At 38.5% G+C, this 22,001-nt stretch overlaps 1 protein-coding gene across 8 annotated transcripts in view; it reads left to right on the top strand.

The window, feature by feature from the left end:
* Positions 1-22,001, top strand: part of IMMP2L (inner mitochondrial membrane peptidase subunit 2) — a 781,125-nt gene that overhangs the window by 107,252 nt on the left and 651,872 nt on the right. Inside the window, exon 4 of one of the 8 annotated variants that reach the window (XM_067564217.1) lies at positions 15,999-18,832. The exons of the other annotated variants lie outside the window; for them this stretch is intronic. Within the exon in view, the coding sequence (XP_067420318.1) occupies positions 15,999-16,071 (73 nt within the window). The 3' untranslated portion in view covers positions 16,072-18,832. Of the gene's footprint in view, positions 1-15,998; positions 18,833-22,001 lie in introns of those variants that run through there. 8 annotated transcript variants of the gene reach the window in all.

The following is a 22,001-nucleotide window of genomic DNA, read 5'->3' as shown; positions in this document are numbered from 1 at the left end:
CCATTTCACATCCATCCCCTACAACCGGGAATAGAATTCAAGGCCATTGTTAATGAAAGCCAACTAATGGCAAAGACTTCTCTCCAGTCTGCACTCCGTGCAGCTGACACAGCAGCACATTCCATCTCTACTCTTGTTATGATGAGATGAGTTTCTTGAATGCACCTATTTGGCTTTGCAAAGGAGGTTCAAACAACTGTGGACGACCTTCCTTTTGAAGGGACTAAACTGTTTGTTGAAAGGACCAACTCCTTCCTCCACACCTTAAGACTCCAGGGCTACTCTTTGATAAGAGGAAGTATAACCCTCAGCCATCATTCAAACCCCGCTTGTCATAATATCCATCTCAAAAGTCTTATGAACCTCAGAGAAAAAGTCCAAGTTCTCCAGCTGGAAACTTTCAAGATCTCAACCTACTTCCTCTAAACCTGCCCCCTCAAAGTGACAGTTTAATGGGTTGGTCAAGGTGTCCGTAGACCACTCTCCACAACAGCACCAGATGCTGGAAAACCTCACCCATCTCTTCAGATGCTGTCTCACCCTGTTCTGCAGCACCTGGGAACTGATAACCTCTGACAAATGGGTGATGGAGATTATTCAAGATAGGTATTCCATCCATTTCATCTCCTTTCCCCATTCCTCTTCAGAGACCCTTTTCATGAGAGCTTGCTATGATAGGAGATAAACCATCTCCTCAGCATAGAAGCCATAGAATCAGTGCCCACACATCTAAGAGGCAAAGGCTTCTATTCGTGCTACTTCTTGTTACTGAAGAAAAAGGGAGATTGGTGATCATACGAGGCCTCAGAGCATTCAACAAATTTGTCAAGGCTCAGAAATTTAATATGATCACATTAGCAACTATTATTCCAGTGCTAGAAGACCCTTGACCTTCAAAATGCATATTTCCACAAGTCAATCATACTAAATCACAAGATGATACCTCAGGTTTACACTAGGCCAGGACCACTACCAGTATAGAGTACTCCCTTTTGGCCTCTTATCGGTCCCCAGAGTATTCTCCAAGGTCCTCTCAATAGTGGTGGCACACTTATGCTCTCAGGGCATCATGATTTATCCTTACCTGGATGATTGTCTTCTCAGGGCACATTCCTTTGCGGAAGCCTAGTGAATTGCCCATGTCACACTGGTTCTATTCAAGAATCTGGACCTTCAAATCAATGCACAAAAATTGTCATTAACACTGGTACAGAGGTTAGAATTCATAGGAGCTGACTTCAACTCCATCAGCGCGAGGGTGCTCCTCCCACAAATTCCTCAGTCTCTCCATGCTTTTAGAGACAATGGAATCCAGGCCCCAAATTTTGGCCAGATATGGCCGCAGCTTGGTTATAGTTCATGCCAGACTGCACATGAGATGCCTCCAAGCATGGTTCATTTTGGTTTACAGACTGAACAGAGACAACATAAACAAACTACTATTGATGCCTGCCAACATCAAACAATCCTTGAATTGGTGGAAAGACCCAATAAACATGGGGATCCTGTTTGTTCATCTTTCCCCATGGCTACTCCTGACCACTAATGCATCCCTCATAGGATGGGGCGCACATCTTAACAATCTCACAGTTCATTGTCTCCATTTGAGACATGCCTTCACATCAGCCTGCTCAAATTTAGAGCAGTCAGAAATGTGTATGCTCACTTCCTCATGCTGATCAGAAGCATGCACACAAAAGTCGTGATGGACAATATGGCCTGCATATATTACATAAACCAACGAGGAGGAGCCAGATTACTCTTCCTGTGCCTGGAAGCCCTGAAGCTATGGAATTCGTGCATTTCCCACAATGTCACAATATCAGCAGTCTACCTACTCAGAGTGGACCACATGACAGTGGACAGTCTCAGCCGCAAATTCCCACCGGACCACAAATGGGAGATAGAGTCAGTGATACTCCATGACATATTCCGGCACCAGGTGACACTGACAACAGACCTATTCACCACTTACCAGAACAAGAAATGTCCATAGTACTGCTCCAGAGTGGAAATCAGATGACAGTCCATGGGGGCACTCTCCTCCACTTATGGGACAAGGGCCTTCTTTACGCCTGTCCCCCATTCTCTCTATTTACTAAAAGTCCTGTTGAAAATAAAAAGGGAAAAAAGAAACATCATACTTAGGGCCCTACCAAATGCACACCCATGAAATCTCCCACATGAAATCTGATCTTTTGTGTACTTTTATCCTGTACTATGCTATTGAGTAAAAGTATATAAAAGTACACATTGTTTCACAAACTGGGGTCCTGACCCAAAAGGGATTGCAAGGCTATTTTAGGGGGGTTGTGGTATTCCCACCCTTACATCTGCACTGCCTTCAGAGCTGGGTGGATGGAGACCGGCAGCTGCGGGCCAAGCGGCCCGCTCAGAAAGCAGTGCCATCACCAGCAGCAGTGGAGAAGTAAGAGTTCCATGGTTTGAGGCTTTAAATGGTTATATTTTCCTGTTTTTAAATACATATTCATGTTTTGTTACAACACTATGACATTTATGATTTAAATATCTGAAACCATGATTGAATTTATTTGAATTTGAAGATTTAAAAAAATGCTATGACCATGAAATTTGCAAAAATGGTCCCTGAATTTGGTAGGTTCCCTATTCATACTGATTGTTCCTATGTGGTCCAGACAGATCGGATATCCCCACCCGTCACAGCTGGTGCTGTGTCTATTGATAACTCTTTCAAGACACTCTCCATTCCAACCTGTAGATACTATGGCTCAAAGCCTGGCTCCTTCATGGTTCCAGCACATAGGGACATCTTTCCCTGAGGAGGTATAGGAAGTGTTATTACACAGGAGGAAAGTAGCTACCCATTGTACCTACTTACAAAAGTGGACAAGACTTCAAATCTGGTGCCAGTCCAAAGATGTCACCCCAGATATGACCACTCTACCTGTAATCCTAGACTCTCTGTTGACTCTCAAGAAACCGAGACTCTCTATTAGCTTGCTAAAAGTCCACTCAGCAGGAATTGCCACCTTCCACCAGCAGGTAGAAAGGTACTCAAATTTCTCCCACCCAACTACAAAGAGGTTTCTTAAAAGTACAGTGAACTTCTTTCTTCAACCCAGGGCTCTCCATGAAGATGATGTTCCTGATCGCCATCGCCTCGGCTAAAAGAATAGTGGCTCTGATGGCGCATCCTCCCTTCACACTGTTCTTCCTTGACAAAGTCATGCTTAGACCACATCTGAAGTTCACTCCCAAGGTGACTTCTGCATTTCACGTGAGCCAATTTATTCACCTTCCAACCTATCCCAAACTTCATCAGGATAATAGGGATCCTCCATATGCTCGATGTAAGACGAGCCTTGGCCTTCTATTTGGACGGGACAAGAGTTTTTAGAAAATCTCTGAGACTCTTTCTCTCCATTACAGATAGGTCAAAAGATACAGCAATTTCTTTTCAAAGACTCTCAAAATGGGTCCCGAACTGTATCAGACTCTGTTACCAGATTTGTAGTGTAACGCATGCACGCACGCACGCACGCCCGAGATTGGTCTTCTCATCTGTTGCCTTCTCCAGGAGTATCCCCATATCAGAAATCTGCAGAGCAGCTACCTGGATATCTTCACATACCTTCGTTTAATTGGGGGCTTAAAATATCACAGCCTTAACATATGTTACAATACAGACATAAGTTTAATATGCCATAAAACATGAGACAAAATAATTGCCCCATTGTTATGTGGGAGAGAGATCAATCTTGATTCAAAAAGATAATAATAAAACTGGTATAACTTACTTCTTTTTTAATATTAGGTTATTACAAACTTGTTTGCGTCTTTTATTGAATATTGAGATACAATTACAAATATATTTATAGCCAGGATGCTTAAAAATATAACAATAGCTATGTATGCTTTAGTTAGTTATATTATAAAATGTTGAAGCTGGTGAAGAAAATTGAAGGAGGCTTCTGCTTTCTGGCACCCTTAAAACAAGCAAATGTCAGGAGAATAGCTCTCCTTAGCTATAAAACCATGTTTATTACCAAAGTGCTTTTAAAAATCCAGAAAAGTTACATTTAAAACTTCATCATATTTGAATTTTCTATTCCAATTTGTTTATACTGTATTTTGAAAAATGGATGTAAGCTTGGTGTTTTGTGGTGCTATGTTTAAGATATTTAATAGCCATTTTTGAGGAAGGAGAACTGATGGGATATTCACTCTTATTTAACAGGAAATTTTAATTGCAAATTGCATAATGCAACAGGTATATCTCATTGGGTCTAAAGGGCAACTAAATCAAGACACTCTTACCTAGACCAGGACACCTCTATCTTGTATAAATACCAGTTTGGTACAAATATTATCCTTATCTTGAGAAAACAAACCATATAAAACATTCATATTTCAGGAAAAGACCTAATTGTGAAAAGGATAGGGTTGTGTTATCAGAACAATATGTCTAGGTGTAAGGTTGGCTTTGTCACCTCCCCAGGAAAAACTTCTAAGTAAACCCACACAAAAAATTATAGAAATGTTGTTGCTGAAGTGAAATATATACTTACTCTAAAATCTTCATTCAGAAAAGTCTCTAGGGAAAATGTGTAGTTAGAAATGTTTTAAACCTTTTGTTCGTTTCTTAAATGTTGAAATGGCAAACATCTTTGTGAAATTCATACTTACAAATATGTTAGCTAATGCAAAACTCCAAATATAATTTCCTAATATCATTGTTATGTAAATGGCAAAATGCTTTAGATATCCACATGGAATCTAATAAATTTGCTAAACTAATAACCATTTAAGTATAGAATGTTTGTTAATAGAAAATTAATTACTGGCATTGCTCAAGCAACTCCCTCACACAACCCAGGAAGACAAGAAGAATCATTTTTCCAAAATTTGTCATATAGAATGAACAACTTCTTTAATAACTGTTTAATTTAAAGACTCTTTCTAAGAATTATTTAATTTTAAAATAGTTTTAAAAACTAAAAACGTATATATAACTAACAGGCGTGTTTTGGCTTTTCTTAAAACAGAATCTCATTTTTTGTCAAACTCTAATAAAATTGAAGGAATATCTCCGAGAAAGGACTGAATGAAAAGGAAAAGTTAAAACAAACTTTAAAAGTGATTTTGCTGCTTTCCTGCCAAAGTTGAACAAAGGCAATTAGAAAAGTTAGGTAGACCTGCACATTCAAGAAGTGAATGTGTCATCTAAGACAACCACCAATAAGGCATGAAGTCAATGAAAAGGTGACAGCACTCAACTTGGATTTAAACAAGCCCGAAAGAGATGTGTTTTCCTATAATTTTGGGGAAATAGGAAAGAGAAGAGTATTAAAAAAAACCCTTGCAGTGAGCATACCTCATAAAGAGCCAACCCCCTGCTATGCTGCTAAAACAGCAAACACTCATCAACTTATCCTGCATCTGTACAGCCAAGCTGCCACAATAGCTAAGAAAAACAGAAAAGATTCAAGAAGAATCCAACCCAAGGAAAACCTCCCCTAGCCGTAAACATTGGATTAGTAAAACGAATTTAGCTAAAATGCTGCCAAGGGATTAATTTAAATCTTTTGCCATAATTTTATTAGGATATGGAGATGCTGTTGTAACTTAATATACTAACAGTTTCTCCTGTTAATCACCAGATGGTTCGACTATGTATTCCTGGAGATAGGACAGGCTAAATATTGGTAAACAGAGAGATAAGAGGATTTAATTGAATTTAAGAGTCTTAATATTTGTAATTGTCCTATATTCAAAGCAACTCCTTAAATGGCTTCTTCTACGTAACTGATTTACTTTTTTTTTTTATTTCATAGAATTTAGTTTAGATTGCTGATCACATGATTATAAACTCTCTCGTTATTATTAATAATAATAATAATAAAACAAGTTTCACTCACTAACAAATTATTTTGCCCATACATAAACAGTTTAAAGAATCTGATGAAATGCTAAGACTAGATTCACAATAAATTTGGGAAACAATATTGTTTGGTCTTAATTTACCAAATGAAGAATGTGTCCAGAGGCAGTCCACTCTCAAAGGTGTAGTCTCCTGCTAAAAGCTCTCCACTGAGAGGCATACAGAAGAGATTGTAATGGAAGGAACCGTTTTATCACGTATGTTCTATTATTTATGTTGTTTTGTTTAAAGTTTTTCTTTTCTGTTTTCAGTAATAAAACAGCCGTGATTAATAATTGTGATTATTTTGCATGGTTTTAATCATGGTGTCCACTAAGGTGTGTAAAAGAACCCCATCTGACTAAAATAGTGGACGTCTTATGTCTGAGTTGATAGTAACAAAAACAGTTAGTAAGAACTGGCCTACCATTTCCTGTTTCTGTAAACTAAATATTTTAGTAACTTTAAAAACAAAATTACTTGACATCAACTGTTTAAAATTACTCCTTTCTACCCCCACAGTTGGAAAACCACTATAATTTATTTTTTATTTTAATAATGCATGTTAATTAGCAGCTGTTCAGAAGACAATCCACATGATAAAACATTGCTACAGATGTAGTGCAGCATTTTTTAGTTACGTCTGATAATATAGTGAGTTAGGAAATGGGTTGTCTGATCAGCAGTCTGTGTTTGAAAAAAAAGAGCAACAGCAGTTTGTGTCACCATCTGATGGGAGAGGCAGATATACAAGCTCTTCAGAGCTTGGCAATACAAGAATTTGGGCTGACAAGGGGTCGCAGCTCCAGAATATGTAGCTTGCTCATAGAAAATGTGAAGACTGAGTAATAAATCCGGAACATGGTTTTAACAGGGACTTATGCGACCCAGGAAATAGAATCCCAGAAGAGTGGGTAGGCAGTAAGGTGATCAGATAGCAAGTGTGAAAAATCGGGACAGGAGGAGGGGATTAATAGGCATCTATATAAGAAAATGCTCCAAATATCGGCACTGTCCCTATAAAATTGGGACACATGGTCATCCTAGTAGGCAGAAGTTGTGCTCTTTCCAGTTCATCTGTAATAGAGGAAAGGCAGATAGGGCTGCACTACTCAGCTAGTCAGATCAGAAGACTTTATCTAAAATTAATCCTTGACGCTAACTATATAAGAGGTTTTGCTTTTCAGAAGAGAAGGGAGGGAGTGCTGAAAGACCATCTTAGAGAACTGCATAAAGGGTATCTCCCTGTGAAGGGAGCTTCAGAAATGTATTGTTTCACTTCTGTTCAAACTATTTTAAAGTTATTTTAATTGTTTTGTAGCTGTATAAAGTAGAATATGGCTTAGTAACTCCAGATAGGTATTAATTTTATATTTATTCATTAGAAAACCAATTAATAGAAATCCTGGACAGAGACTTTTTTCCCCTCAGCCCAAACCCTATCATCTATATCCAATCAGCAGTACTGCCACCCACAAGTCTTTCACGCACATCCGACGGAAGAGAAAAGAAGGAAAAAAATCTGGAAAATAGCTTTGATCAGAAGAAAAATATGAAGATTGAACTTCTGCCTTTTTTTTTGTTTTTTAAATTCGCACTGAATGTTTTGTGTCCAAAATGTGAAGTCTATATTATATATTAATAGAGAGATGAACTGGAATTTAGGAAGATAGACTGGGTGATAAATAGATCTTTTTATCTTGTATTATTCTGATTTATTTCACCCTTGACTTCAAGTCAGGAGAAGAAAATTATAAGTGTCTGGCCTACTGTTTAAAGCATTTGGAGAGTGCCACTTATATCTCTGTTGTCATAAACAAGTATATATACACAGAATTGCCAACCCCAAGCATTCAGAAATCAGGATTCAAGTCAAATCGTGAAACTGTCTTAAAATGTATGATACTTAAAAGATAATAAGTGGTAAATTATATTTTGTTGCTTTCTGCCATTGGAAAATTTAGGGTTCATGTTTTAAAGCTTTTCTCTGCTACCTTGAGGGCTAAAAACCTTTTTTTTAAAATGAAAACTGAGATTCTTAATTAAACCTAATTTCAGCAGCTAGGACTGTAACAAAAGCACCAGATATTATGAGACTCATGAAAAAATTGCAAGAGTTGGCAATAGTTTATACAAGAAAATTCAAAATTTGAACAAAGTCTTGTAGAATTTCAATAAAGAATGCTGTATGTCTGGTGTGATATATGACAGCTAGACCATTTTTTGGTGTGCTTTGGCATCTAAGGTACTCAATAAAAGATGACTATCGGTAGAGCATTTAAGTTGTAATGTAAAATTGAATTGTGAAGTTATACTTAATGATCCTAAGCCACTTGAGGAAATTAAACCTGAAAATGGCATTTTCATTGGTGGAAGATTTACTGGCCCCCATATATATCGCTATTTATACCTATAATGTGTTGTCATGGAGTTCTTGATCTTGCAGTAAGATTTCGTCTAAGAGGAAACAATGGTTAGTATAGTATATGGTTAGTTTTAGGGCCTTAAAACTTTAAGATTCTGATTCACGAAGTATAGCAGCTGTAATATTACAAGCACAAGATAAATTAATTATGAATATATTAAAATTTTACAATATTTAATATTTCTTATGTTTGTAATATTACAGCTTCTATAAATGATGAAAAGTTTGTGAAGAATATTATAATCAGTATTTTAAGGTTTTAGGGTGAGATTTTCAAAAGCATTCAACTTGGCCAAACTGTGCTCCCAGTGAAGTCAGTGGTAAAACTTCCTTTAACTTAAATGGGAGCATTTAGGCCAATGCTTATAAGTACTTTTGAAAATCCCACCCTTCACTATGCAGATAAGTTTTCATTTAAACTATAAGTTTGAGTGTACTATTGGCATCATCATAAATGTTAAATACATTGAGTATTCTAGTGCATGGTCCAGACATAACACCATCAATGACATCTAATCCTTATTTATAACATCTCTGCTATTTCAGTTTTGGGGGCTTTCATACATGTTTGCTAGTGCACCTAAATCCTTATTTAGAGCTCTCCATCCCCTTTTCTAATCCTGGCAACCTGGCCAAACCTTGGTTATATCAGTACATATCAGTCCTGCCTTAAAATGTACACAGTATAATAATGTACTTCATGAAATAGTGAGAATTCTTTTTAGTAGGAGTCTGACGGGGTCACCCAGAGTATTAACAGCAATGTACTGCTCTGAAAGCCACTGTGCTTTTTATTACAGCACAGCTTGGAAATGCTAGCTATCTCTTTGTTTGAACATAGTGCCTGTACCCTTTACACAGTCTATTCCACTAAGTGCTGTATCTGACATTTCAAGGAGTGGAGTTATACTCGGTGGAATCTAAGTCCAGAGGGAAGGAGCATTGGGATAATTGAATGTTAAGCCCTTTCAAGATGGGCATTTCTATCCCTGAAGGCCTACTTAATGTGAATAAAAGAATACTTATAGTTGCAAATTTTCTACTTAGTGACTGAAAATAAGCTGTGCAAGCACATATGAGATCCACTAAACCACAGATGCCAAAAAGTTGTGAAATTTCCACAAGCTCTAAATGTCTCATCAGGTCAGTAAGGCGGCTGATTGGGCATATATTATCTGGAGGGTTATTTTCCTCTCTTGTTCTTGAATTTTAACTGTGTTGAGTGCAGCTCCATTTCCTGTTATCAGTTTTTTATTCAGTGTAAGATACTTATCAAGTTAGAGGAAGTGGTTTAAGTATTCTTTTGTTTGGTTTTATAAAGCCTAGGTTTTCTAAATGAATTCTGAACTTCCCATGTTGTCTACTGACAAATACTGTGCATAAGAAACTCATATTATTGTAGGTCACTGAATTCATTTTTAAAATGCCAATTGACACAATTCCTTTAGGGAATTGTAAGTTGCAGTTCATATTATGGTCTAGTACAAATGTGGAAATTCATTGTTTTAGAAGGGATCTCATTTGTACTACAGAAGCAGCCTAACATGAATCAGGTGATGCCTTTCCAGCTTTTAAATCCTACTAAATGGAAATAGGAGACTTAATTGGAGTTTTCCACTATCTCTGACTAGCATTCACTAGAAATTTGGAATAACTTTTTTACCTCCTGGCATGGAGCTTTGCTACTGTAGTTGATCCTAGTATTTTGCATAAACAAAAATGGATTGAAGTACCCATAATGGTTACAGCTGTTTAGTTCAAAATAAAAATTGGGGAACTAAATGCATGAAGAGAAACAGCAAAAGACAAGCTATCCAGAGCTATTTGTGTAAAAGAATGGTTTTTGATTGGAAAAAGCTGTGGATTTATTGGTATTCATTATATACTGCTGACATCTTGCATGAATTTAGTTTCTGACAGAGAGTGAAATATAGTGCATGCTAGATGAGAAATGATTAAGTAATAAAATTTGCTTTTCATTTTATTAGAGCAGTGCCCAGTAATACTGTTAAAGGTCTCTCAGAAGTTCTAATATAAATCTCCATTTTCTGATGCTTAAAAAATGGCTGTTTTTAATTGTAGAATTTTGAGGATTGATGTCATGCTTGCAGCCTAAATGCAGTTTCCCTTCTTTCCTGTACTCACCTGCTTCAGTCTATTATCCCCCATCCAAAAAAAAGTTGTGCTTTTAAATTAGAAATCATGAGCATGATTCACTATGCTGTAAATCCAGTATATTATTGGTGTAATATTAATCGCGCGCGCGCGCGCGCGTGTGTGTGTGTGTGTGTGTGTGCGAGGGGGGGGGGGTGGAATGTGGCAGATGCACAATTTGGAACAGGAAGGGACAAAGCAAACTGTATGCAGTTGAAAACTAGAACTTGGCTAGGATTCCAGAGTTAACACATCTCATCTTATGGAAAATGTTATGGGATCTGGGCTTAAATTGTATGTCTTATCCTAGTGGTCCCCAGCCTTTTCCATACCAGGATTTTTTTTTCCTGCCAGGAACCTGCGAGAATCCTCTCTTCTCTAGCTAATTTTACCACTTTTATTTAGCAAAATAGGAAGGGTGAGGTGGTTGCAAGCCCCTAGTACCTGTTTGAGAATCATTGCCTTTTTCAAAAGAAATACTAAAAAAACCCAATTTCTTCACTTACTTAAAGCTAGCCAGGCTAAAACATTAGTTAATAGACAACATGGCACAGATCTGCAGTGGCAGGGAGAAGGACTGGATGACATAGCAAGTCTTCAAATTCTAGTTCCCATCTCTGATTTGTATGATTCTGTCATTGAATAGTTAACATTCTTGTTGGCATATTCCGCAAAAAGGAAGGGCAATATTAATAATGGGCATGGATTTTCATTTTATAGTCTGCTTTTTAACTGAGATTACTCAATTTAAAAAGTTTTATTATAGGTTTTGATTGCAGCATATTTAAGAGCTACTGTTACTTAAACTTTTATAGCATCTTTGGATTCCAATGTATTTCAGAACACTTTTATGTTAACATTTAACATGTTTCATTCAGCATAGTTAATAATTAGTTAAAATAGGACTAACGTCAATGAAGGAAATATTTGCTCTCTCTACTGCTCAGGCAGAACAATGGAGATAGAAACTCCCTTAATTCCCTGTCGTGTATAATCCCAGCATGGAGGAGCCCCCTATATATGCAGACCAATAATCCTTGGATAGCATACGGTTTCTAAGGAACCACACTCAACTGGTGAGAGTTAAAAGCAACCCTCCCCCTCCAAAGCTACTGTAATTTGTTCAGGGGATGGAGTTGTGGCAGAAAATCAGGGAGAAAATAATCAGTTCCCTGACAGTCCTCTTCCCTTGGCTGTGGAGGTCAATAGGAAATAGAATTGTGAGTAGCCAACACATAAGAAATCGAAATCATTTTGTGAATGATTATGTAAAAAGACATGAATAACTTGACTTTAGCTGATGACCAGTAAAGTAAGATGTCCTTTAACTCAAAGGTGATTAGACTGTTTCTATAAAAGGTTTGTAGGTCAGCATAACCTTATTACTAATACAAAATTTTACTAGCCAACTGTGCAGCTGGACCAAGACCAAATTTTGTATTCGCTCAGGGCTCTATTCATTAGTTGCTTTAGTTTGTAGGCAGAAGCAAGGTCTAATAATTAAAAGCAAAGCTCTGTGAGCCAGGAAGATCCTGGCTGGTTTTAATGTGTGGAACATTTGAATCCCTGTATAACCTTGTGCAAGTTAATTAAACTTTTTTTTTTCATCACCTGAAAAACTCACTTATGAAAGCATATTTTGGGTTGAATGATTTAGAATGGAACTAATAGGAGATTGCATACTTTGAATTATCAGCTGTGTTTTCCCTTCTGTTTCCTGCCACTTTCTGGGAGAAATCCTGAACGCTATACCAAGAAAAAGGTGTAAAACATATCACATTGTAAAATCTTAGTGTACATAGAGAAAACTATAGTTTTATCTCTTTTTAGCTAAACCCTAAACTCCCACTTAGCTAAATCAAGGTAAAATTACAGTTTACTGTGGTTACACTAGGATTTTACATGATAGTATCACATTGTAAAAACTCACCTTTTCCAAGTGTAGACACACCCAAAAAGAAGGGAGTGTAAAGCCTTCATTGCATTAACCCCAATTTAGTGTGGCGAAGTCCCAAGGCCTCAGAATGAAACCGTATTATAAACTTTCCCCCATTGAGCATGCAAGATTTGAAATGCTCACCATTTTCTATGATGTGATAATATACTGTACATACAGTAGTTGTTCATCTTGAAAACCTAAAGGCTTTTTTATATGTCTATCCATGAGAAACATCTGTAGAGTAGTTAATCTACTAGACCAGTGTTTCTCAATTTTATTTCACCACGGAACCCTTGCGCGGCCATGCCATACCCTTCGTCGACAAGTCCAGGAAATTTTCCTGTTTTCGGTGGCGCACTGTCTAAGCAGTTTTCAGCGGCGCGCTAACAGCTGTTCGGCGGCGCGCGATTTCTCTTAATTTCGGCGGTGCAGTTCTGCTTTTTCGCGGAATCCTTCAACTCGGGTTCCGCGGACACTATTTGAGAAACACTGTACTAGACTACATTCAGCTCTTTTGTCTTTAAAAATCTAGGATAATTTTGAGGAACCCCAAATTTACTCAGCTGTAGCATTAGCCTTTTCACACCCAAGCACAAAAATAAGGCTGCATGTGCTTTTTATATATGAACTGAAAAGTAATTTCAGATAAAACTATGCATTGTTAAAACACATTTGATAATTTATGTTTAGATAAATATCTGACCAGCCAAACAAAACACAGTTAGGTGAAACAGCTTTTTAAAGAGGCATAATTATCAGCATGTAGCAATGCAGTCAGACGCAAAGTGTCCTATAATGTAGTCCTTTTATTGTGAAGAAAGAAAATGCTCTTATTTTGAAGATGACCCCAAGAAGTCTGAAGAGCTTGCCCCTTTGGGAGATTATAATTTATGGCATAGGCAGATGCGGTCAGAGAAAACGAGCCAAAGTTAAAAGCCTTTTCTGTGCTATTGCATCTGTACCTACCCTCAAAGTACTTTCCACGTTATAAAACAAACTTTCAAATCCTATGGGTAAACGTTATCTGTAGGAACCTCATTGTATATGGAAACATCATTGTATTCTGACAATTAACAACCAGGAAGTACAAATGCTGTATTCTCTTCTCTTCTCTCAATAGCATTTGGTATTGAATTGTTTATTCTTTTTAAAAGACTTAATTGTTGTAACACAAATCAAGATAACCTGGGTAGTTAAAACATGATACAACCAGAGTCCTAGTTTTTTGCAGTAATTGCCATGGAAATCAGAATAAATAAATTCTGTTAAAATTCAGTTTGTTCTGTGCTGTATTCTTCTCTAACCCACATTTTCTTCTCTTATTCTTCCTGCCCTCTCCTTTCCCTCGCCACCTCTTCTTTTTTTTTCAGCTTCTGCTTAGCTCAGGGTAATACAAATCTTATGATTAACATCTATGGATAGCCATTCATAGGTTGACAACTCTAACAATTCTAGCTACCCTTATTATATGTGCCTTTGCTTCAACACAACATGCACCCTGAGGATTTGAGCTGAGCTAATATCTGACGGTGAATAATTTATTTGACAAATTTAGCCTCTTTCTGTTTGTGCAACATTTGCAAACAGATTGTGACTTACTTGAATTTATTCATTGTTGAAATTTTGAATTTTATAGTGTTGGGATTGATCATCAAAAGTATTATAAATTGTTTTGCTTAATTGCAATCAGCCAATTACACCATATTGTACCGCTTCCTTTTTCCTGTTTGGATGAGCACATAAGCATGTTTAGTCTGAATACTGCTATGTTAAATTTTAAAATTTAGTTTTTCTGAATAGTTACACTTGCTTCTTATAGTTTGGCTTAGATCAGTAAGATCAATATTTATGAAAAATGAAAATGAGATACAAAGCTGTCCAAAGAGTACTACTATACAATTAATAATTGTTGACATTTCTTGTATATTTGACTCAGCTTTTTTGAAAATTAAGAACCATAGATAATATGGTGCCAAGAACAGAGCACCAATAAAACACTTTAAAATTGGATAATAACAGGCAATAGAGAAATCTACCTAACACTTCGCCATATACATGCCCATACACTTCCACTTCCAACATCTTTAACTTGCTTGTAAAAGAAAATAGCACCTAACATGTAAATATTATTCTAATTCCTCCCCTCCCCCCCCAACATAATCTTGTATAAAAGCATGTGACAGGACATTCTTATGTGCCTTTGGGCCCAAAATCCCAACACCTTTCAGACTGTATCTTGATATTTATATTTTTTCCTCACTGAGCTCTCTAGAAGAAGCCAAGATTGAACAAAATCAGCACAGTGGTTTTAAAGTTAAAAGGGCCATAAATCAGATGATCTGACTTAAAATAGTCCCTAATGTGAAATAGCTCAGAGATTTAAATGTTCCTGAGTATTTTATTGCAAAACTGATTTTGCATGTTCATTTTGCCCTCAGAGGTCAGTACTTTATTTCCAGTATTTTTAATTTCTGATGACATAATATAATTTCATAATATGCCAGAGGCCTGATTTCGGGACTAGTTAACTGCTAACTAAAGGACTAACTTTTTCTGTCACACACTTACTAGCGAGTTTGTCAAAATATTCAATAGTTCAACAAGCTAAACTGGCCAGGAAAACTTAATTGGATATTTTCCATTCCACATAACTTTGATGCTTATTTTTAAGAGAGCCATGGGAATAGCTGTTAGTATATGTATTGATTATTAGTCTGCTGTTAATACAAATCAACTGTGTAGCAGAGTAGTGATTCAGGAAGTTAAATTTCAGTGTACTTAAATTTAAAGGGAGGAAACCCCACTCTGAACAATGGATCTGTCAAGTATTTTCACTTTGTTACATAATTCTTATTTTATTTCTTTGATGTATAATTTTGTCATTCTGCAAGAATTCACAAGAAATGTGTGTCACAATCTGACAATGATCATTGTTTAACTGCAAGCATGCATCAGAAATCAAGAGATTCACAATCTGATTTCTTGCTAAAACTTGGTCACTCTGAGATGATTAGTCTTATTATCACTTGGCTATTAATGATATAATGTACAAAACATAAGACTATAAAGTGTGTTGGTAGAGTAATAGTAAAGTAGATCTACCACAACTGGCTCCCCATATGAGCAAATAAGTGGTTAAGATCAGTGGCTACAATGACTAGGAAAAACAATATATTAAGTTATCTTGATGAGAGGTGGTGCAATAACATTTCGTTCTTTGACTTCTTATCCCTATGCATTCTCCACCTGAGAATGTGCATGCACCCATGCACTCTTGATCAGAGATTTTGTCTGCTGTGTGTATGGGTCTGTGTCTGGAGCAAAGGCATATGGGTGGAGGGCAGGCACTGTTGTTGCTCCGTTTCCTTCTGAATCACCCTCGGCTCCAGACAGAGCATTGTGGTGTCTGATGGTTAGTGCTACAACTTTCTTCCCTTTTTCCCATTTTGTAGTATATCTTTTATTTAATTTTATTACTTTTGGTCAAGTTCTCCTTCACCCTTGGTTTATTTGCAGCCTTTCCCTGCTTAGGTTATGCCAAAGACCTGTGGTTTCAAACCTTGTCATACCTTCCACAGGTCTTTTCCCCTCAGTGATGGGCATTCCAGCTACCTTGGAGAGTCACTTGTCTCATTGAAATGCAAGGTCTGAGGGAAGATAGATTGAAGCACCTCCTCAAAGAGTGCTCACTGAGACTTGTGGAATCCAGTTATCCCTCCCCTGTTGACTTCTGTAGCCTTGGTAAGTAGAGACCCTGGGGCAGCTTTGGACACTTCAAAGCATTAAAAGTATTCAAGAAGAAAAGGACTCCATTCCCCAGAAAGAGACTCCAAAAAAAAAAAAAAAAAAAAAAAAAAAAAAAGGTGGGGGGAGATAAGTCATCTTCAAGGCCAGGGACCAAGTAGACCTTGTGCCCCAGTGCACATATTATCCAGGCCATTCATCCATATCATCTCTGGTACTGCTCAGTGTCACTGTGGATTACTGCCCATGCTCACCGGTACTGACCAAGTTCATCTCCCATGAGGACTCTGAGTTATGGAGGAACCCCAAGAGAGAATGCTCACCACTATCGAAGCTGGAGTATCTGCCAGTGTACCCCCTTACAAAGATTTGATCTCCGGTACCGACTCGGTAGCCATTCATACTTCAACCACTAGTACTGACACAGCCCCGGTACTGATGTCAATAGCTCCTCAGCAATAGCAATTCAGACATTTTCATCCAGGAATTCATCACCTACCCATTCTAGCCCTCCTCCCTATAGGTATTTCCAGATGAGGAAACCCCAGAAATGAACTGACATCCTCCGCGTCAACCCTGGCACTAACACTCCTTTCTCAAGTGCTCCATCACAGTGGGAATTTTGAAACTCCTGGGCTCCTTATGGGGACCAGTAATATATGGTGCCCTTGTACAAAAGGATCCATCCAGACCCTCAGCCACCAGTGCTGGAGGATCTAGTCCAGAAGTGCATGAACTAGTGATTGCCGAAGAGACACCACCATCCCACAAGTCTTTCTCCTCCTCACCTGACAAGGCAGTTATGCTCCTTCCCCAACCTATACAGATGATTTCAGGGCTTTTCAAGACCTGATTTTAAAAAAAAGTAGCAAAATCTCTACAGATCACCTTGGAGGAAATACAAGAACTGCCACACTCCTGAGTGGATATTCTGCATACGTCCCTCATAGATCAAGACTGTTTTGCCCTTAATGCAATGTTACTCTTACCAGCTTGTATGGTGTGGTAGACACTTGCAGCCATCCTGCCCATGTGCAAAAGGAATGACAAAAAATATTATGTACTGTCTAAGGTGTTGGAATATTCTTTTTTCTTCCATTCCACGCCCCAAGTCTTCAGTAATCAAAACTGTAAATGTTAAAAAAAAAAAAAAAAAAAAAAAAAAAAGAGAGAGATGATATTGTGCTAAGTCAGCTCCCTCCAATAAAATAACTTTAATCTCCTGGACCTTTAGGTCACAAGAGCTACTTCTCACTGTCTCTTCAATTTAGAGTTGCAAGCTACCAGGCCTTCATGGTGACATGACTTCATTAGTTACAGTATATTTTCACATTCTATTGATCAATTTCCTCAGGAACAGGAGCAGTTTCAGATACCAATTTTGAAAGGCCACATCATTGCAAAAGCCTCTGTAAAGATGTCTCTTGATTTGGTTGACGCTGCCTCATGCTTGATGGCAGCCACTATTATCCTGTGTTGAGCCTCTTGCCTGCAAGCCTCCGGCCCTCCCAGTGAGGTGCAAAATACCAGGGGAAACCTTCTTTTGAGGGCATAAGCTTGTTAGCAGTGACATCAGTGGCTCTCTTCTTTTGCCAAAAGACTCCATGGCAACACTGTGATTGCTTGGTGTATATATATACACCTGTAACAAAGAGGAGGTGCAATAGATCACAGACAGCAAAACGTTCTCACCCAGTCCAATACCAAACCCCTCTGAGACCAACCATACCACTCAGAAAAAGGTCCAGATTTCACAAAAAAGGGACCTCATTTATAGTGACCATGGAACCGATAACTGCCTCAAAGTGAATTTTGTGACCCATTGGTCAAGGGTCATAGATTGTCCCCATTCTGGATCTCACACTTCATGAAACCACCCTCAATCCACCATAGGAAACAATCTTCCCTATTCCCTATCTTCCTGGGATCTCATTGCTACAGAGAAGAAGATCCTAGAAGTGGTTACAACTGGATATTCCATCCAATTTAACTCCATTACCCTTCTCCCTGCAACCCCCAATCCCACTCCCTATTCAGAGACTCTTTTCATGAGGTTCCCCTAAAGCAGGAGATTCAATCTCTTCTTCTTCTGTGAGTAATCAAATCCATTCCCCCCATCTCACTGCCATAACAGCCTCTCACCCACCAGTCACAGGGTTTTCTGTTTCAACATATGCTATCCCACTGCTAGGTTCCTTAAATGTTTGTCTAACCTTTTTCCTCACATGAAGTAGCCTACTCCCACTTGGGATCTTAACTAGTTCTTAACATCTTAAGGAAACCTCTGTTTGAACCCATAGGGAACTGTTCATTCCTACATTTATCCTTTAAGACGTTGTTCCCTGTAGCCAAAACTTCAGCCAGAAGGGTAGGAGAGCTAGGGGTGCTCATGGCTGACCTTTCTTACCTGATTTTCTAGCATGATAATGACCTTATGACCCCATTGTCACTTCCTGCCCAAGGTCTCCTCAGTATTCCATATCAATCAGGACATTCAATTGCCAGTATTTTACCCCAAGCCTCAGTCTTCAAGAGAGCGGGGTAGTGGATGTGAGAAGTGCTCTTGCCTTCTTCCTTGACAAAAATAAACCTTTCAGGGCTTCTCCCTGACTGTCCTTTTTGCAGAAGGAATGAAGGGACATCTGAATTCTACTCAGAGACTGTCAAAATGGGCTTCAGGGTGCATTTTAGATTGTTACAAGACTTCTGGAACATATCCCCTAGCTAGAATGACTGTCCCTTTCAGTAGGGCTCAGTCCACCTCCATAGCCCTACTTCAGAAAATATCCATCATGTACAAATGCAGGCTGCCACCTGATTGTTTGTTCATGTGTTTTCCAAGCACTATGCTGGAGTACTTCCTTCCAGAGTGGATACAGCCTTTGGCGATCTCTTCTTTGATCTGTACTGAATATACCTCCTCCGCATTCAAGTTCTGCTTTTGAGTCTCCTGATGCGGATCACCCCTCAGGACAGTAATTTGAAGAAAGAGAGGTTATTTATCCATACAATAACTAGAGTTATTTGAGATGTTTTGTGCTTATTGGTGCTCCCCAGCTTGTTTTCCTTTTCCTCTTCCATGGAGTCTTGCTTTTAGGCTTCGTAGTTGAGAAGCACCAGGAACAGCAGCAGGCTAGGCTCACATTCTGGAGCATGAGGATATGTAGCGCGCAGGCGTGGACCTGTGAACATTGCTGACTAAAAATCTCTGCTCAAGAGTGTATGCATATCCTGAGCACCTCCAGGGACAAAACATCTCAAAGAGCTCTAGTTATCTAAGCAATCTCCTTTTTTATCCTAGGAGAAAATGTACCAAATGTATAAATTCTCCAATGTACCAAGTGGAATTTGGGTACTCATAAAGGAGACTTGATGATGATGTACAAAATTGTGAATGGTATGGCCATCCAGTAATTATCCTTTTTGGATTTCATACACTCTCCACCCAAGTAGGTATGAAACATGCAGTACTTAATTTTAGTCTTCAGTTATAGTGTATTATGCCAGTTGGATCCTTCACACAAAGAACACAGATAAAGGAAAATAGACTTTTTGTAAAAATATTAAATATGTTTAAGTGCACTCATTGCCTCAATTGTGCCTAATTGTTAAATTCTACCAGCAGCCAAAGTAGGCTGGGAATTTACATAGCACTTGCTCAAAAGAGTTTGTATCTGCTCATAAAACGGAAAGATGTGTCATACTTGCTTTTTCTTTTGCAAAGCTTTAATTTACTAGCCTGTTGTGAACTGATAAAAACTGATTTTTCTACTGCATTGTGAAATTGAGTAGCTTTATGTTTGTTGATGGAAGAGTAATAAAATGTGGGACAAGTTAACCATTACAATTTGGGGGGCAAATAAATATACCATCAGTGTTATAATAAAGGGTACAAACAGTAAAGATAACTTATGAAGAAAATTCTTGCAACAATAAAGTGTTGTTTTTCTGTAATCTAGCACAAGTGAAGATGTTGACAATACAAGTGCTGATGATATCACTTGTAGGTGTTAATTGACAGCAAGCATTGTGATTGGGTTCAACTGAAAAGTTAGAATTTTAAGTGTATTTATATTTAGCATGTAATATATTCTAAAATGCTATTTCACTGTGTTAACATTGACCCATTTTTCAACTAAAAGTGGTTTGTACAGTTGTCTGTTCTTTAAAAGGTCTTGCTATCATTATACACTTTATTCCTGCAGAGGTGAGAAATCATGTATTATTAGTGTGCCCAACACAGAAATATCGAAGTAGGGGTAGAGGTCATCTGTACAGTCCATTCCGAATTTGGATTTTTTAAAGCTCTTCTTGAGGTAGAAAGACATTCGTTCTTATACTGAGCCCTCCTGGCCTCTGCACCAATTGATAGGCAAGGCAGCTTTGTTGGATATCCATGAGCAGAAGGAGTTCTGCAGTCTGGCTCTGTTAAGAGTCCTATAACATTTCTGCTGGGTGTCAGAGAAGCAATGTGCGCCTGGCTCTCCTCATGCCAAATGTCCAGGCACAAGCAGCCCCCATGATAACCCAGAGAAGTGAGGGACAGTGTCTTGGACCCAGTTCTGCATGAGGGAAGAGGGGAGCCTTTCCAAGTGTAGATATGAAGGGCATAGTCTGATCCCAAGTTAGCACCTTTCTGTTTTACAAATATTTTTTACTTGAAGTGTGCTAACATGGTTTCCTTGACCAGCATAGAGAGACCTGTAAGCAGTACTGTATTGTAGTCCATACTAACCTGAAAATTTGTGTTTAAACATGCTTCTGTAGAAGGATGGTATCATTGTTTCTAATCTCTAATAAAGAGGACCTACATAAAGATTTCAGGGAGCTGGTCTTACTTTTTCTCTGGTCATTTCCTGTCCATTATCAATAAGGATAACATTTTGTCATGGTTACTTTTAGTAAAAGTCCTGGACAGTTCGTGTGCAATAAACAAAAATTCTTGGAAGCCCATCATCTGTCTGTGACTTTTACTAAAAATAATGGGAGGGAAGGGGGGCTGATGGTGGACAATGGAAACCCGAACTGGAGGGGGATGAGAGCCTGAGCCCAGCTTCAGGAGGGTAGGGAGGGAAGGGGTCCAGCACCCACCACCACCGTGGCTGATAGGCTCGAGGCCCCCGCTGCAGCCCTAGCGGCTCAGGTTCCCCCGGGCTGCTCATGGTAGTTGGGAGCTATGGGGTCCCTGGGTTGCCCACGGCAGCTTGGAGCTTCAGGGCCCCTGCTGGCTGATAGCTCTGGCCTTGCTGCGCTGAAGTGGAAAATGTCACAGAGGTCTCTGAAAGTCATGAATGTGTGACTTCCATGAACTCTATGATATAATCTTATCCTTAATTATCAATAATGTATGTATGCTTTTACTTCTTTGAATAGCAAATAGGTTCACTTCCCACCTTGCAAAGTAGTTCGCTATCCCAGGAGCTGGAGTGTAGTATACTATTGCACTAATGTGAGCTATGTTTTTTACAATGGATGAGGATCTGAGTCTTTCTCAAACTGCATAACCACTGTATTAGACATTTACTCCATTATATTGTTGCGTTTTCACAGATCACAAGTCTATCATCTGGGTAGTCTGAATACATTTAAATTCACCTTTGCCACAGTACTGAAGAAATCAATACTGCAGTCTCTCATATAACAAGTGATGTAGAAATCACATTGGAAACCATTGCCAGATCTGCAGACACTTTAAGCCTTGTACTAAGATGGACCAGGAGGACAGGCTGAAGTTTTTGCTCATGAAGACAGCACTAAGACCTTCAAGTGAGCCAGTCAGCTCAGACTCTTGCCTCGGTGCTGGTAAGGAGTGGTATCGTACTGGAGTCGTGGCACCG

This window comes from Emydura macquarii, unplaced genomic scaffold (assembly GCF_026122565.2).
Source record: "Emydura macquarii macquarii isolate MOO-44397 ecotype Brisbane River unplaced genomic scaffold, CSIRO-AGI_Emac_v2 contig_2636, whole genome shotgun sequence".
Taxonomy (NCBI): Eukaryota; Metazoa; Chordata; order Testudines; family Chelidae; genus Emydura; species Emydura macquarii.
Note: the sequence above shows the minus strand (reverse complement) of the source record. Positions and strands in the feature narration are given on the sequence as shown.